At 40.3% G+C, this 16,795-nt stretch overlaps 1 protein-coding gene across 4 annotated transcripts in view; it reads left to right on the top strand.

Annotated features, from left to right (window-relative positions):
• LOC124110533 (ligand-gated ion channel 4-like) overlaps positions 1 to 16,795 on the top strand; it is a 105,455-nt gene that overhangs the window by 73,954 nt on the left and 14,706 nt on the right. For all 4 annotated transcript variants that reach the window (XM_046469905.2, XM_046469904.2, XM_046469907.2 and 1 more), the window contains exons 2-3: positions 13,273 to 13,373; positions 15,652 to 15,794. In XM_046469905.2, coding sequence (XP_046325861.1) covers positions 13,273 to 13,373; positions 15,652 to 15,794 — 244 coding nt within the window. The remainder of the gene's footprint in view (positions 1 to 13,272; positions 13,374 to 15,651; positions 15,795 to 16,795) is intronic.

Genomic DNA, 16,795 nt, shown 5'->3' with positions numbered 1-16,795 from the left:
AAAGATGATGCCAATGGTGATGACAGTGGTCATGACAGTGATGATGCCAGTGATGATGACAATAGTGATGTCAATGCCGATGCCAATGGGGATACCAATTGTGATGCCAATGATGATGCGAATGTTGCTAATGGTGTTGCTAATGGTGATGCCAATGATGTTGCCAGTGGTGATGACAATGATGATGCAAATGGTGATGCCAGTGATGATGCCAATGGTGATGCCAATGACGCCAATGATGATGCCAATGGTGATGACAGTGGTGATGTCAATGGTGATGCCAATTATGCACAAGTGTCACTTATCCTTTTCCAAACCCAAACAAGTTATTATGAAATACGTGCGTCAAACGCTAATAGACACGTACTTCACAAACAAGGTTCCACTTTTTGTACGTTCTCGTCTCAATGAAATACTTCAGATACTATTCTGATAATGTTTTCTTTGAGTGCCAGGGCAACTGAGTTCTCAATGGACTCAGCATCCTCTGCCCATCCCCTTAACATCCCCCTCCTTCTATACTGCCCCAGTCCCTCCCAAACAATTACAACAATCAAGAACGAGGAAATCCCAAACCAAATAGATGATTAAGTTTGAGATCGTCTTTTCCCTAGTGTGAAATGACCACTCAGTCGAGGCTAGTGCTCACCGTTGACATTGTAACCAACTTAAATCCATTGATCTAAGCGCGGCTACTCGCAGTTGTTTGTCCATCACTGGCTTGAATAAGCTAGCTGTTCCAGTCTGGTGTGTGTGAGAAGTGTCTATGTCTAGCCATACGCATGATGAAGCATAAAAGAGGTACATTCATAAGCTGGATGTCCCGGTCTTGTAAGCGTCATGCGTATGAATAACCAGATTACGGAGTTAATAACCAACATTAAATGCTGAAATAAGTTTACATAAAAAAACATAATACGAACGTGTAGAACGTGTAGCCATGTTCTTGTTTCTCTTAAAAATGTGAAGATATACTGACGATAAGAAGTAAGGTAACATGTGGGGCTATTGCAGAATAGAGTCTACTGCTGCGATAAATGACATCTGGTCCTTTCAATTGTAACTAAAATCAAGAACACAGATTGACTGCTAGAACATCATACAGGGCACAGAGCATTCACTATGTGTGAATGTCTGCGATATAGAAATGCATCATCATCATAATCATCATTATGATTAGAATTGAAACCCATTTAGTAAAATGTATGTAACTGATGTGTTAACATCATTGCGAGTATTTATAGAATGTCAACACTAGAGAACAAACAGTCTGGACTATCAGACGAAACAGATTCCACTGAGACAACCCCTGGTTACCTATCTCCATGTGCCCCCCAAGTGACTTATCCATGACTTCTTCGTCTCTGAGTATACCTGTGGTACATAACAGGTACATAACAGGTACATAACAGGTACATAACAGGTACATAACAAGTACATAACAGGTACATAACAGGTACATAACAAGTACATAACATGTACATAACAGGTACATAACAGGTACATAACAGGTACATAACAAGTACATAACAGGTACATAACAGGTACATAACAGGTACATGCTTTAATGGCATGTCCCAATTTTCAATGTGCTAAGCAAGTACTAAATATAGCCACTGACTCACGTGAACTATGAGAGGAAGAGTTACTCGTTACGTCATGTAGTATGACTACAGGTGTATAACTGAGAACCTACTGCATGCAGACGGTATCAGTAGACAGCACCAGCGATACAAGCCATGGAAGCTACAGTGACTAATTCTTTATACGTGATGTAGAATACTACTTTCAACATTGTTTTGAGTCATAGTTTGAATTGTGCAATTCGTAATTGATATTGTTTCTTCTTTGTTGTCAGTTGTTTACTATCTTCTGCCAATTTGGCATAAACCATAATTCTTTAAAGCTTCTCTTAAGCCAGTAAAAGAGAGAGAGAGGGAAGGAGAGGGAGAGAGAGAGAGAGAGAGAGAGAGAGAGAGAGAGAGAGAGAGAGAGAGAGAGAGAGAGACCAATCAATATCGTATAAAAATGGTTCTGTCAGCAAAATTATGTTTACGTTCAGAAAGGAGTGTTTTCAGTTCATAAACAGATTGACACACCTGTAATGTGAGAGTATATGTATAAATATCGGCCGTTACCTCTGAGTGTCTGTCGGTAGATGTCAAAGACGAAAGAAATGAAATTGCTTGCTTAATGTCATGACAGTTCTATAATGCATGGTAAGTTGCTATGGTTACAATCTGAAATGTGTAGGTTTGTGATGAAATACGTTTGTCTCATTTGTGTGGCTCAGGCGACATATTGCACTGTTCTTACTTTGGAGGTCACATCAAGTTGAGTGTTCGTTTCTCGGAGTGTTCAAAACAACGTGGGATTATGGTTTGGTTGTTGCAACGTCAATCTGTGTGACTAACAATGAGATAAGGGTCCTTATGCGTGCAAAATCATACTTATTATAGTTTAAAAATACAGTATATTAGAAACACAGCAACACAATATTTATTGCTTTCAAAGATTATGTTCTCTTGCTGATGTGAGATAAGTGCATGGAATATTACTGAGTAGAGAGTTTGATTTATTTGATATACCAGAGACTTGATCTGTAACTAATACGGGAATTAAGCTCGAAGTGATGAAGGTTTTAGACGTTTACAATCTGTGTGAAACCCGTGAGATGTGGTGCTGACAGAACACGTGCAATATTCAGGATCTAAGAAGCACAAGATCCTGTCAGGCCTAAGGGATGCAACTCTGTACAGAACTGCTTCGCCCTGACGTGTGAGTCATGTGGGAGAGTAGGTCATGGCTTCTCTTTTATATTATCGGGTAGACATCTAAATAGCATATCTATATTATCAGAAATATTCATCAGTATAAACAGGGATGGGATTTTGAGAAAAATCGGAAAAATACGTTTTAAGTTTGTTGTGGCCTTACTTTGTATATTACAGTATACGTGTTCCGTCAAAAGATTGTTAGTGGCAGATACTTTGTTGATGTTGTGTGTTTCGAGACATATTGACTTCATTAGGGGAATCAAACCCACATGTTCTGCAGACTCTCAGCTGATGATACAAACATCACCAACTGTAGCATAAACAAACAAAAATCAAAACAACATGAAACAGAATTCAGCCACGTCAATGACAAATAATGTCTTCTCCTTGCACATCATCAACCAACGCAGGGGTGGGGTAGCCTAGAGGTTAAAGCGTTCGCTTGTCATCCCGAAGGTTCGGGGTCGATTGGACCACATGTGTGAAGCCTATTGCTAGTGTCCCCCACCGTGATATTGTTGGTACTTTGTCCACGAGCGACATAAAACAAAACTCACTCACTATGTCGATGAAAATAACATTTGTGATGCAGCGTTTCGCAATAGTCAGAGTCTTAAGCCGAGGAACCAGAACTAAGCTTATATGACAACCTGAAATAAACCTTCTGCCTCCAGACATCACATTAATTGCAAAGCTAAGACACTCAGTAATTCGATGATCTGTTCACTTGAAAGAAATGTGTCACACGTCGACGCAGTCATGGTCACATGATAGGACGAGAGCCATATGATTCCATTCATTTGGAAGATTTGTTGCCTCTACCTCAGGAACCATTGGGACTGCACAAAGAAAGAGCAATACTCTACCCTGTGTCATTGAAAGAAATTAAGCAACTTTTGCTGACGGGTGGATCTGCAGACAGTAATAGGTGAGTTAGTGGGTATTGTTTACGCCGCTCATAGCAATATTCCCGCAATATCATGGCGGGGGACACCAGAAATGGGTTTCATACACTGTACTCATGTAGGGAATGGAACCCTGGTCTTCCGCGTTAATGCGAACTCTTTAACCACTAGGCTACCCCAACGCCCCTCTACGAAGAGCATGAGCCCACAATATCGGCAAGAGAGTACAGTTCTTGGTTTGAAACATTTGGCCAAACCAGAAATTTGTGATGCCTCTAGGTAAGATAGTTTTCTCAGAAAAAAATCAGTTTCCCAAAATGTACCGCGATATATCAAATTTCAGGAAATATTAATAACTTCATTTTCTTACACGAGACAATTTCATCCAGGTTGTTCAATTATAAGAACGTGTTGCAGCACGTGGACTTGGCAGCTCGCGGTGTAAATACCTCAGGTTGTGGCTGCCAAGACTCATCATAATTCTACCAACCTGTAGGTCATATAATCACAGGTGATTCCTCTACTGTGGATAATAACAACTTTCCTCAGTTATTAAATTTTTGACCAAATATCGTGAACAACCTACTACCATATATATTCACAGAAAGTATTTGAGATAAGTGGATTAATACCATGTGAATTTTCAAAAACTCAAAGGATTTGCTTTACTTTTTGCAATCTCAGAAAAGAACTAAGTTCCATTCTGTCAAAACATTTCATTTTCAACATTGTACATATCCCACATGACAAACTTAAGGAAAAACTCAATTCCTTGGTCCATCTTTTTTTAACAAAACGTGGTGATCATAGATATAGTAACATATCTATCTTAAGAGGTTCAGGTTAAAAAATGACAGCAAATGCCATCTGAAGTTTGCTGGAAATGTGAAATGCCTTGTAACATTTGGGGTTAAGACATTAAGGCAAGAAATAGGCATGGGTACTGCGCTCCCCTTCTTGCTGATCTGTTCCTTTTAGCACATGGATCAGGATTTCTTCTGCGATTGACAAAGTCGAAACAATGTAATTTGGACAAGCTTCAGGTATATGATCTGATGTCATTCAACAAGCAACAAATAGCCAATTCCCTTCCACTGATTTACCCACCTGAACTTGAAATGAAGGAGACAAGGGAGACCGCTTCATCTGTTTTATATTTAGATCTATGCATAACGATTCAGAGTGACAAAACACTGTCCCATGGTCAACTTTCCCTATACAATGTATGTCGAGCAGTATTCCTGCAGCTCCCGTCCTTGGTGTCTACATTTCATAACTTTTGAATTACAATCGAGCATGCTCTTTCTGCCAAGATTTCAAAGGCTTCGTACGACTCTTGCTTAGAAGCTGTTTGATTAGGGTTGCACCATTCAAGGCCTCATTAAAGCTTCTAACACATTTTATGGCAAACATGTGGAGGACATTTCCAAATTTGACACATCAGTGACAAACTGATGTCCGATGCATTTTCCTATTTTGACTTGTACCATATGTTCCCGTGTTTTTCGTGTGAACAATTGACTTGCCTTTGCATGTGTTTGTCACGGGTACCACCGGTGGGGCAAGATATTTAGTGAGTCATAAACATATGCTTATGATATAGTCGGGATAGTACAATCTACTCTGATTTTGGCAGATATTTCTTATGAATATGGTCTTGTCGCTTTTATTTGAACACTTCGTCAGCTATATCTCGGCGTGTCAGCTTTATGTGGGAGGAGAAACCAAAGTGATGCAGGTCTTAGACGTTTATCCTTAATGATGACTCCTTAAGTGCCGGGCTAAAGTAAGTAAACATTTGAAAATAATTCTCTTTCGATATTTCGACAATTTCCTCATAGAGCGCCATATGAATCCTGTTATTTGATCAGGGTGGCAAGATGCTAGGCCTCCGTAAAGTGTTCAGTAGGTTTTATGGTAGACATGCAGAAGCATTCTTCAAATTTGACGCATCAGTGACCAAACCGATGTCCAAGACAATTTGGCTATTTCGACCTTTCTTTCCATGTTTATAGTCGGAATCGTACAGTGAATCCTGCTTGAAAATTGTTCTCACCTCTCTCTCTGTCTCTATCTCTCTCTACCTCTCTCTCTATCTCTCTCTCTCACTCTATCTCTGTCGCTCTCTCTCTATATATCTCTATCGCTCTCTCTCTCTCTTTCTCGCTCTATCTCTGTCGCTCTCTCTCGCTCTCGCTCTATCTCTGTCGCTCTCTCTATATATATCTCTATCGCTCTCTCTCTTTCTCGCTCTATCTCTGTCGCTCCCTCTCGCTCTCGCTCTATCTCTGTCGCTCTCTCTCTCTATATCTCAACCCTCTCTCTCTCTTTCTCGCTCTATCTCTGTCGCTCTCTCTCGCTCTCGCTCTATCTCTGTCGCTCTCTCTCTCTATATCTCTATCGCTCTCTCTCTCTTTCTCGCTCTATCTCTGTCGCTCCCTCTCGCTCTCGCTCTATCTCTGTCGCTCCCTCTCTCTCTCTCTCGCTCTATCTCTGTCGCTCTCTCTCTCTCTCGCTGTCTCTATATCTGTCGCTCTCTCTCTCGCTCGCTCTCTCGCAATATCTCTGTCTCTCTCTCCCTATGCACTCTCTTGCTCTCTCAGTTGATGTTGCGAGGCGTTGTAAATCGAGAACCAATTCATGACTATTCATATATATCGTGAGCAGTTCATTTCTGTTGGACAGGAAATTGACAAATTGCCTGTCAATCAGCCTCAGACACAACATCAGAAGCTGTCAATTCACATTGCAACATGACACCAGGTTATTAATGCATCACACGCAGGCCTCGGACAACACTTACATCTTACAGCAGTCTAGCTGTGTAAAGAAATGCCGCTTTCACCGGCTGGGAATTTGCTCTCATCTAGAAGCTAGATTATTTAGCTACGTTTGTTTGTTGTTTAATAACCCTTCTGTATCACCATGGTCTGTAAATAATCGAGTATGGACCAGACAATCCAGTGATTGACATAATGAGCATCGATCTACACAATTGGGATACGATGACATGTATCAACTAAGCCAGCGAGTCTGACCACCCGATTCCGTGATTCGCCTCTGACGACTATAGCATGGGATGCTGAAGATAAAGTCTAACCCGGAACTTCACGGGTACCTGTGGTTGATATTGTGAGCATCGTCCAACGCCGTTGCGGCAGGATGTCACACGATCTAGAAGCCAAGTCTGACCACCCTATTTAGTTAGAGTGCGTGAGTGAGTATAGTTTTACACCGCATTTGGCAATATTACACCAGTATCACGACGGGGGACACTAGATATGGGTTTCACATATTGTACCCTCGTGGTGAATCGAACCCGGGTCTTCAACCTGACAAGCGAACCCACACCTTGTACAAGCAAGGATGTACCTTACCTATTAAATTCCAGAATCCCCACTGGGGTCTAAAGCTACGAGGCATATATGCAACCAACCATAGGTTTTCAGTATATGCCGTAATTGCTCCTACGTTTCAGGAATAATATTCGGGTAAAGCCAGAGGCGATTGTACGATTCCGACTATATAATGAGCATGTGATTATAAATCGCTATCAAGTAGTGATGATGCCAGGTGTTCGCGAAAAGGTGAGCGTATCCTGCCCCAAACGACGGCACCCGTAACAAATACATGCAAAGGCAAGTCAACTGTTCACCTTAAAAACAGGAACATATGGGGCAATTCAGAAGAGGCAACTGCATCTGTCATAAATACAGTAGAACACGGATATAACGAACACGGATATAGCGAACAAACGGATACAACGAACTGTTAAAAAATCCCCGATTTTTCTCCTCTATATTATCCTATAAAATTTACGTATTTAAAGAACTCTCTTCAGCGAACTAACGGATACAGCGAACTGATATCTGTATGTGTTTGTGAATTGAACCCGGTCTTCAGCGTGACGACCGAACGCTTTAACCACAAGGCTACCCCAACGTCCCCAGCTTATAAGAATTACCACTGAAATTAAGACGTATGCTGCTGTTATTAATACTACATAAACAGTCCTTGTTGACACTCGGTTGTACAATGCTGGTCAGTTAAATACACAAGTATTGTCTAGAAGGTGTCATAATGCTTTAAATTGCTTTTAGCGACATTAAAACAGACCGGGCCATTCAACATGACTGCCACACATTGTACCCATGTGGGAATGAACCAGTGTCTTAGGCGTAATGAGCGAACGTTTTAACCGCTAGGCTACCCCACCGTTCAAATGAAAGAGACTAGTGATCTAGGGGTCCGGAGGGCGGAAGGTCCAGGGTTCGACCCAAGGCCGCGTCATACCAAAAGACGTTTAAAGATGGTACTTGTTGTTTCCCTGTCTCGGCATTAAGTGGCTAAAACAAGGACAAGTCGGCTCGGAGTCAGTATACTGTGTCTGAGTGGGGTATTCATGTTTAACTGCGGCATGGTATCTCAGTGAGCTAGCATTATAAATCGGCATCAGTCCGGACAAGTACAAGCAGCCACATACACGTGCATATACGTCGGTATGTAAGTGCAATAATCTCAGACGCGATATTAAACCCCATTTCACCTCACCTCACCTACAAAAATGAAAGAATTCTGTCATGTGGTTTCAATTTGAAAAGTAAGTATTGCTTTGAATAGTTATAGTTAAATACAGTATTGTTCACAATAAACATCCCTCTTGATGTCGACAGAGGCGTGCAAATCATCGGCGCACATTTTACGGCTGTACTTCGTTTCTTTTGCCTACTAGTGTACAAACAAGCATGAAAATGGTCGCACTCGGTAAAGATACAGGTTACGTTTGTCTTGAACAGTTGGACCACAGTGGCCCTGTGTCGTTCAAGGCGCCGTCCCTTGGGCATGCCAAAATCCTATGATTGTGGGTCCGAATCCCGGTCACCCCGATTATGTTTCTAGGTTTGTCAGCACATACCCGTGCTTGTGGGTTTCACCGAAGTGGTAAACCTCTGAGACCTGCATCACTTCGGGCTTTCCTCCCACATTCAGCTGACACGCCGTGATCTAACTGGAATATTTTTATTAACGGCGATAAACCCAATTAACTCCCTCACTCACTGGAACAGTAATGCAGCCTTACGCTTGTACATGTACTAAATCAATGTATAAATGCCTGTTCGTGTTCCATGCATTCAATATCATTAACAATTCCAATTGTGCACGCAAAGAGGATACCGCTGAAGAAATAACAAAAACTAGGATGTTGGCTATCGAAGCAGAAATAACGCAAACTCTGCTGAACCCCTTTTCACATTTCCTATGCCGTTATAAGTAAAACAATCCCCCCGTGAAGCAATCAATACGTAATCCTCCTTGATATCGTATTTTACGAGACGCTTAGAGACCTTAACGAAATTCTGTTTACCCACCAGAAAATGAAACATACATCATTTACCTGTCAATCATAAATCTACATAACGAGGCAAAGGGGGGTAACTGCTGTTGCGCTGCAATGGTGTGTATCAGCGAGGATTTGACCGCAATCAAGTCTAGCACCTCGGGTTATCTGTCATGGCTATTGAAGAAAATTGGTTTATTACAATACTTGCTGGTCTTGCTTCTGTCTGCACCTCAACTTGATTGACCGTGAAGGTTTTGTAATGATTTCAAACAATCACTGTCAGGCAATTTGGCAATAATCGAAGGATTTGTTTCACACATTGCGCGCGTTTATGTTGGCTGTTGATCTTCGCTTGTCTGCTGTGAAACATTTATTACGGTTCCCTGAGTGATTTAGTGGGGCCGGCAATCAGCGCTATTCAATTCCTCCGTTTGATGGCTGCTCATTCTTCTGTACAAGAACAAATGGGGTAAATTTCAAAAGAACACCAAGAAAGCGGTTGTATACAGTGTACCTTAATAAGAAAACGTTTTAAATCACATACGTGTAATGATTTTAGCTATCAGTTTGTTGATGCAAGACTAATGACGGTGGCAATTGCAACATCAATACTGAAACATCTCCATGTGGTTCTAGAACATCTAGTCCTTGGATACATTCATGTTCCTCCGTAATGGTCTTCGATTTTGATGTTTTGTAGACATCATGAACAGTATTGGCCCATTATATTCTTTTCCATCGTAATCAAACATATTTTAAACACAAGTTTCAAATTGATGTTAGTAGACTTCAACAAATATAGTTCAGTGATGCCCGTAGTGTTGGGTGTTGTAATATGTCTTGGTATTATAAACGCAGTTTTTTATTTAACAATGTCTACTTGTTGGTTTGACCCTTCTGAACCCAACTACTTGAAACAACAACAGACATGTATTTCTTGTGGAAATGAGGAGTTGTAACACACGGTCTACTTGTGGATACAACCTAAATATGTTTTCATGTTTTTATCCCTTGCCGATAAACAACACTTTAGTTTTGATATGAACCAAAATGAGCTGTTTTAAACACAGCTAGAAGAAGGCTATACTCACTCACTCAATCAGTGTTGAGATATTTTTTGTCGCCGTACTGTAACGTGTAGTTAATCCAAAGGATTGGAACAGTTTTGTGGATATGACAAAAAAAACGTTTTGGTTGTAATAAATAACTATAAAAACATGTATCGGGAACCGTATAGTTTGATATGGTATCCTATACAATATACAGAGACGAAAGATTTAGTTTAATAAATCAATGTATTGTCTGTTAAAAGCAGCCATAATTATGTGTAACATTTAACTTTTTCTTGCTAATATTTGACACAATGTTGGTATCAATTCTACTGTGTAGATCCTAAATATGTAACCCGATTGAAAGATTTCCCAAATTATCAATCCGTGAAGTTCTATAGCAAGATTTTATACTGGACCCTGAAGCCAAGTAAAAACAAATACCAAAGGTAGAATGTGTTAAATTAGTTTGACAATCGTTCGACTCACGCAGACGTTACAGATTCATCTGTTTGACGCACCGCCAAGACGTGCGCCAAGGTGGAACAGATACCTATAGACTAATCCATGCAGAAGACCTGACAAGCTAAGGACTAGATTTCCAATGTAGTATTTTACTTTTGAATTCTGGAAGATTCTGTTGATTTTATGTTTTATATCCAACCGTACAGCAAACTTTATCTACCTACTGAAACCAGTCGGAGACAAACATACTATGAAACATATTGCGAAAATTGGGGCCCCTCTTGGTTATGTTAGCGACGAGTTTCATTTTATTAATGTTTTGAGGTTTTCTCAAAACGGAAATAATGACTATACTGAAAAAATATTAAATCCTGTAAAATCTGTCAAAGTAAGAAAAATATAATATTTTAAAACAATCTTAGACTTCAACAAATCGTGCACGCTTCCTTGTTTTAGAAACGCGTGAACAACATTCTTATCTTTTATTAACTTATTCATTGCGTTTGATTTCCTAACGTACAACCGTTAGTTGGTTTACGACAACTATTTTCATTCTGACATGTGCATGAAGTCAAAGTAGGGTTTGAATTTAGCGAAGTAGCCCAGAATGGAAGATTAATCGTCAACACTACAGGGACGCGATGTATGTTTAATCCATAAAAACGTTAATGAATTACGATTTTACGACAAGTCACGTACGTTTAGCAAAATGGATCGCTAGATGCGCCACAAGGCTCTTTAGTTTCCACGTCAATCACGTTGTATGACGTCGTGGCTCTATAATTTCCATGCACATTGAAAGTTCAGAGAAATTACGTAAAATTAGCACACTGAAGGTTTTATCTCATTGATTAAAAATTCCCAATATGGAGATTGGGGTGTTTTCTTGAAGATAAATGCTCTTACGTTGAATTTCCGTTGATGAGAATTATTTTTTCGTCACGGATTAAATGTATAAGTGTCACTGCCAGAAGGAACAGAATCTGTAGCTCACTTGAACCGGGGGTTGATCATCATCGACATTTTTCAAAGTCTTTCTGACTATCCTTAGAGTAAAACTAAGCTAAAAAAAACTTTCAATATTCACAAGGAGTCTCTGCCAAAAGCAGAGTCGATTGTATCATTCCGACTATATCATGAGCCTATGGTTATTTATCACTATGAAATAGTGATGATACAAGTGTTCGTGAAAAGGTGAGCGTATCCTTCCCCACTGGTAGCACAGTCACAAACACATGCAAAAGCAAGTCAATTGTTCACCTGAATACAGCAAGGATGACTTATATTGTGTTGTGTTAAATATGGATTCATTTTCATCTGCGTTGATTTATAACAGGTTTATAACCTTTGGCCATCACGTAGTCACTGCATCATCCAGTAAAGCCTCAGACATCAGACCCGTGGGGTTCTGGGTTAAAGTGTCTCCCCAGCAACCTGGGCTGGATGTCAGAGGCGACTTAGTGGATCGAGTGGTCACGCTCGGTGACTTAGTTGATTCCGTTGACCGTTGCTTATGATGTCAATCATTGGACTGTCTGGTTCAGAATCGATTATTTACAGGTCGTCGTCATATAGCTGGAACAGTGCTGAGTATGAAATTAGCCCCCTGGCGTACAACTACAAAAGAAATGTTTGGTCCGAGACTTGAAAACTGCTTCCCACTGTTTTGCAAAATGAACATATTTTTAAACGTTTTTCTTTACTTAAAAGCAGCAAAATCTCTGCTCTTGTAAACAGCAGACGTGGTTCAAAATTAACACCGTATTTATTAGTTTCAACAAAATCAGTAATAGTACTCTCGTGTCACTGGAGTTTCTGGTTCATCGATCACTTGATTGTCTGGTTTGTTGACAGACTGACGTGGCATGTCAGAAGTACTGATGTGTTGCGTCAGGCAATAAATACTTACTATTTTTGCAAATAGTATGAATGGCGGGTACTACTGGTGGGGAAGGACTAACTTACCCTTATCGCAAACACCTGGTATCATCACTGATTTTCAATGATCCATTCATACAATTTTCACAGCTATCTGCCGTTTACGCCAAGTGGAATTCGTTTCGGCAGAAAATCTAGGCTGGTTATTCTCTTTCACTGACAATATATACTGTACAACACGTACACAAATACAGTTTTGAATTCTGAAAATTAAGTACATCGTAATTATCGCTATGTTTCACCGTTCACAGCGATATTTCGTGGATGTTTTGAAATCTAGATACAGGGTATTTATATATAAAATGTGGCGACTATGCGACTATGCTTGTGGTAAGAGGCGACTAACGGTATGGATGGTCAGGCTTGCTGGCTTGGTTGATGTATGTCATCGCATCCCAATAGCGTGGATCGATGCTTATGATGTCAGTCACTGGATTGTCTGGTCCAGACTCGATTATGTACAGACCGCCGTCACATTGCTGAGTGCGCCGTTAAACAAACAAATAAACAAACAAACAAACAAACTGATGGCCAACATTGTGTTCGTCACTAATGCAAATTCTCCATTTGAAATCATGTAAAAAAAGCAAGGTGAAAACTCTTTTTAGACACCTATTCGTGTACAAGTCTTGTATACAACATTGGAGCGTTGGGACAGATAGGTATGACAGGTTGGGTCGATGATTTTAGATAATTTGGTCAATGAATATTCCAGATTATTTAGGTGAGCTACAGAACTTAAGTCTTCAGAGTATTTTTTGTAAACTTTCTCACAGCATCGTTTGTTTGCATTTCAGTATCCCGGATTCATCTGCAGTGAGCATGTTGCTAGGGAAACTTACCAAGATGATCACGAATGGCTTCATCCCGACATGCGTTATTATCGGAGGGTTGTTAGGTGAGTAAAATTTCGTTTTACCCTAAGGGTAGAAAGCTGGTGTGGAATAACTTTTCGACATTTTCACATGTGCATTATTAGTGATTTTCAGTGGTGATTTCTCAGTGGAATCCATGTGACGTCACGGTGCTTCATTTTTAGAAAATACAATACGTCATTCATTGTTCATGACGTCACCCTTTGATTAAATTGCGGATTAATTGCATCGTGGTAATTTATTTTTGCGTATTTAAGCAGATACGCAGCTTATGATTATTGAAGCTTGGCATAAATATATCTTTCATGGCGGCGCCGCCTATGAAAATATCAACATTGTCAGGTCACACGAAAATAAAACACCTCTATGTAGGCAAGGTGTACCAGCCATATTAACATTAATTTACTTTATCAAATGTTGTTGTAGCATATATCATTATAATCAGATCTGGATGCTCGCTGCATCTACACAAAGATCTGAGGACATCCTATTACTGATCACGTCAGAACGACCTTTCGCGACCTTTGACAGATCAATGACATGTGATCGGCGGATCTATGCGTAGCGGTAGCTGGCACTAAGGTCTGATTTTAATGACTTTGCAAACGGTATCATGGGTATGGCAAACGTTCAAGTGACAATTTCTTCCTAACGTCCTTATTGTTGCTATAAAGAATGCTATTGTTTCACTTGTTTCATATTTTGGACATTCTAGCAGAGTGAGTGAGTTGGGTTTAACACCGCTCTGAACATTATTCTTGCTATTTTACGGCGTGTCACCCTGATGTTGTGGGAAAACCCGAAGTGATGCAAGCCTCAGACGTTTACCACTTTGGTTAAATCGACAAGCACGGATATGGTGGTGACAAACCTAGAAACATAATCAGGGCAAACCGGGATTCGAACACGCGATCATAGGTTTGGCGTACACAAGGGACACGACTCTGCACAGCGAATTGCGGCGCTTTAGCCAACATACTGGTGGAGCCATAAGTCGGATGTACATGTAAATAATAATCCTAAGAACTGATTCCTGGTATCCAACCACTGGCCCACATATGCCCTGTTCCAGCAGAGACCAGCAGTTATCATATAATGGGCAGGTTTCTCGGCAGGATAAAGTCAACAGATAGAAACGATATATGTTGGGGTCATATGCGGATAGAGATGCAAATATCAAAGGTCAAGTATGGACTATTTTCAGTGTTTACAAACAAACATGGCGTCGCTCTTGTCATTCGGCGATCTAGTCAGAATTAACAATCTGGAGAAAGTACTGTGATAATTGCTATTATTAGCAAAATAATAGTATAATACGCTGAAAATCAGTGTTTAGAAGAGACGTAGCTAGGTCATTTTACGAGTTTTGGCATCTTTGGAGAGATACATTTTAAAACGATTTAGCAAGGACACTAGCCTAGCGGGATCCATATCTGTGCTTCTATATCTTTGGGGCTTGGAAGCTTTCCCCCAAATTAAAACAGATTAATGTGGCCGAAATTTGTCCGAATTGTTACCTTGTGTCGTTTTGTCGCTGTGTGTACATCTGACTGCACTTAAACGAAACGTTATGACAGGACAGTCACTTAGCCAGACTTTACAAACATGACGTCTCACAGACTAGGACTAGAGTAGCTTCCCTTTGATAAAGGGCAGATAATCTAGCGGACAGACCGATGCATTGCCGCGAAAGGCAAGTAAAGGCAATTTGTGTGGGTAATTGTTTTTTGCATATATGTAGTTACGCCTCTTTTTCAGAAACAAGTTTCAGTTTGAACTATATTGGCTACTGTCACTGACCGACTGACACATCACTTACCTTCTGACGTAATATATATTACTGCGCACATTCAAGAAAAAAAAGATGCAATGTTTAGGTAATGTTTGTGACAAATGGGAAGAGACTTTCAAGCACAGAATTGAAGAAAACAATATATGATAAAGATGTTATCACGCTTGTGTGTTTTTGGTATGGTAAATATCCGGTAGTAGAAATAAACACTCTGTATTTAGCTCGCCAATCTCGCTAAATACAATGTCTTGCTGAAGGGAGTTTGACTAATACAAAACGCAAACGTGCCAACTCTGTGACTTTATAACGTAATAGGCTGGAGTTTTTATTATTATTTTTTCTTTTTATTATTAACCGCTCGATGTCAACCACAAGAGCAGCGGCCTGATATCGGTTCTTAAACAAACAAGAACACGAATATGACTAACTTATGTCAATGTTCACGTGGAATTCGTGATTTCCGAAATTAACTCTTTTTCAACCTGTTAATTTAATTTGTTTTCTTTCAGCCCTGGTTGCATGCAGTGAACAGGAATACCGTCTTGTGCGGGACATTCTGAAAACTTACGACAAGCGGATCAAACCCTTCGTCAACGGGTCGGGCGCTCTGAACGTCACCATGGGCGTGGCTCTGGCCCAGATAATTGACATAGTAAGTTTCTAAACGTATTGGGCAAATCTGAGTGATTGATTTGCAAAAATGTGTTAATGAGACCGAATGATATAATCATTAAGTGACAGCAAATTCACTCTGGAAGGTTCTTCAAGTCACAGTTATATATATTCCATAATATTTTAATAGGGTTTTTACATGCATCAGAATCATATGCACTTGGTCTTCTCTTGTCCTGACCGCCTCCGTGGTCTTGTGGTAGAGCGTCCGCCCGGAGAGCGGAAGGTCCAGGGTTCGATCCCGGGCCGCGTCATACAAAAAGACGTTAAAAGATTGTACTTGTTGTTACCCTGTCTGGCGCTCGGCATTAAGGGGCTAAAACAAGGACTGGTCGGCTCGGAGTCAGTATACTGTGTCTGAGTGGGGTATTCATGTTAACCTGCGGCATGGTATCTCAGTGAGCTAGCACTATAAATCGGCATCAGTCCGGACTAGTACAAGCAGCCACACACACACATACACGTGCATGCACGTCGCTATATAAGTGCAATAATCTTGGACGCGACGTTAAACCCCATTTCACCTCACCTCACCTTCTCTTGTCCTTGTTCGAATCAACAACAGAACAAGCGGTGCTAATTTTCCTATGCTTGTCATACAGTAGTTTGTTATAATAAACTACAGCGCCGGGCAAAGGAGAGTATACACTTGAAATTTGGATTTGATCAAACAATTACAAACGTTATTAAAACATTACAGGGATGAACAAAGTCGCCGAAACACTGCAAACTTAAGGTCCAGATCACACCTATGATATCAGTATCAAATACATCACCTTTAAAAAAACAATTTCTTGTTTGTTTCATTTGTAGCCATTATCATATATGGATGTTTTCGTTCTCTTGCCCTGCAGTTTATTTCTGAAGCCGATGAATCTGTGTAAACAATGCAAAAAGCCGTGTTTAAGATATATTCATGGTTAAATAGTTTAATCTGGTCATTCAACAATCACAGAACTGTATGTTGATACGGGCCGTTCC

This window comes from Haliotis rufescens, unplaced genomic scaffold (assembly GCF_023055435.1).
Source record: "Haliotis rufescens isolate VD_foot unplaced genomic scaffold, xgHalRufe1.0.p SCAF_43, whole genome shotgun sequence".
NCBI lineage: Eukaryota > Metazoa > Mollusca > Gastropoda > Lepetellida > Haliotidae > Haliotis > Haliotis rufescens.
The sequence above is the reverse complement of the archived record's forward strand: the minus strand, read 5'-3'. Positions and strand labels throughout refer to the sequence as shown.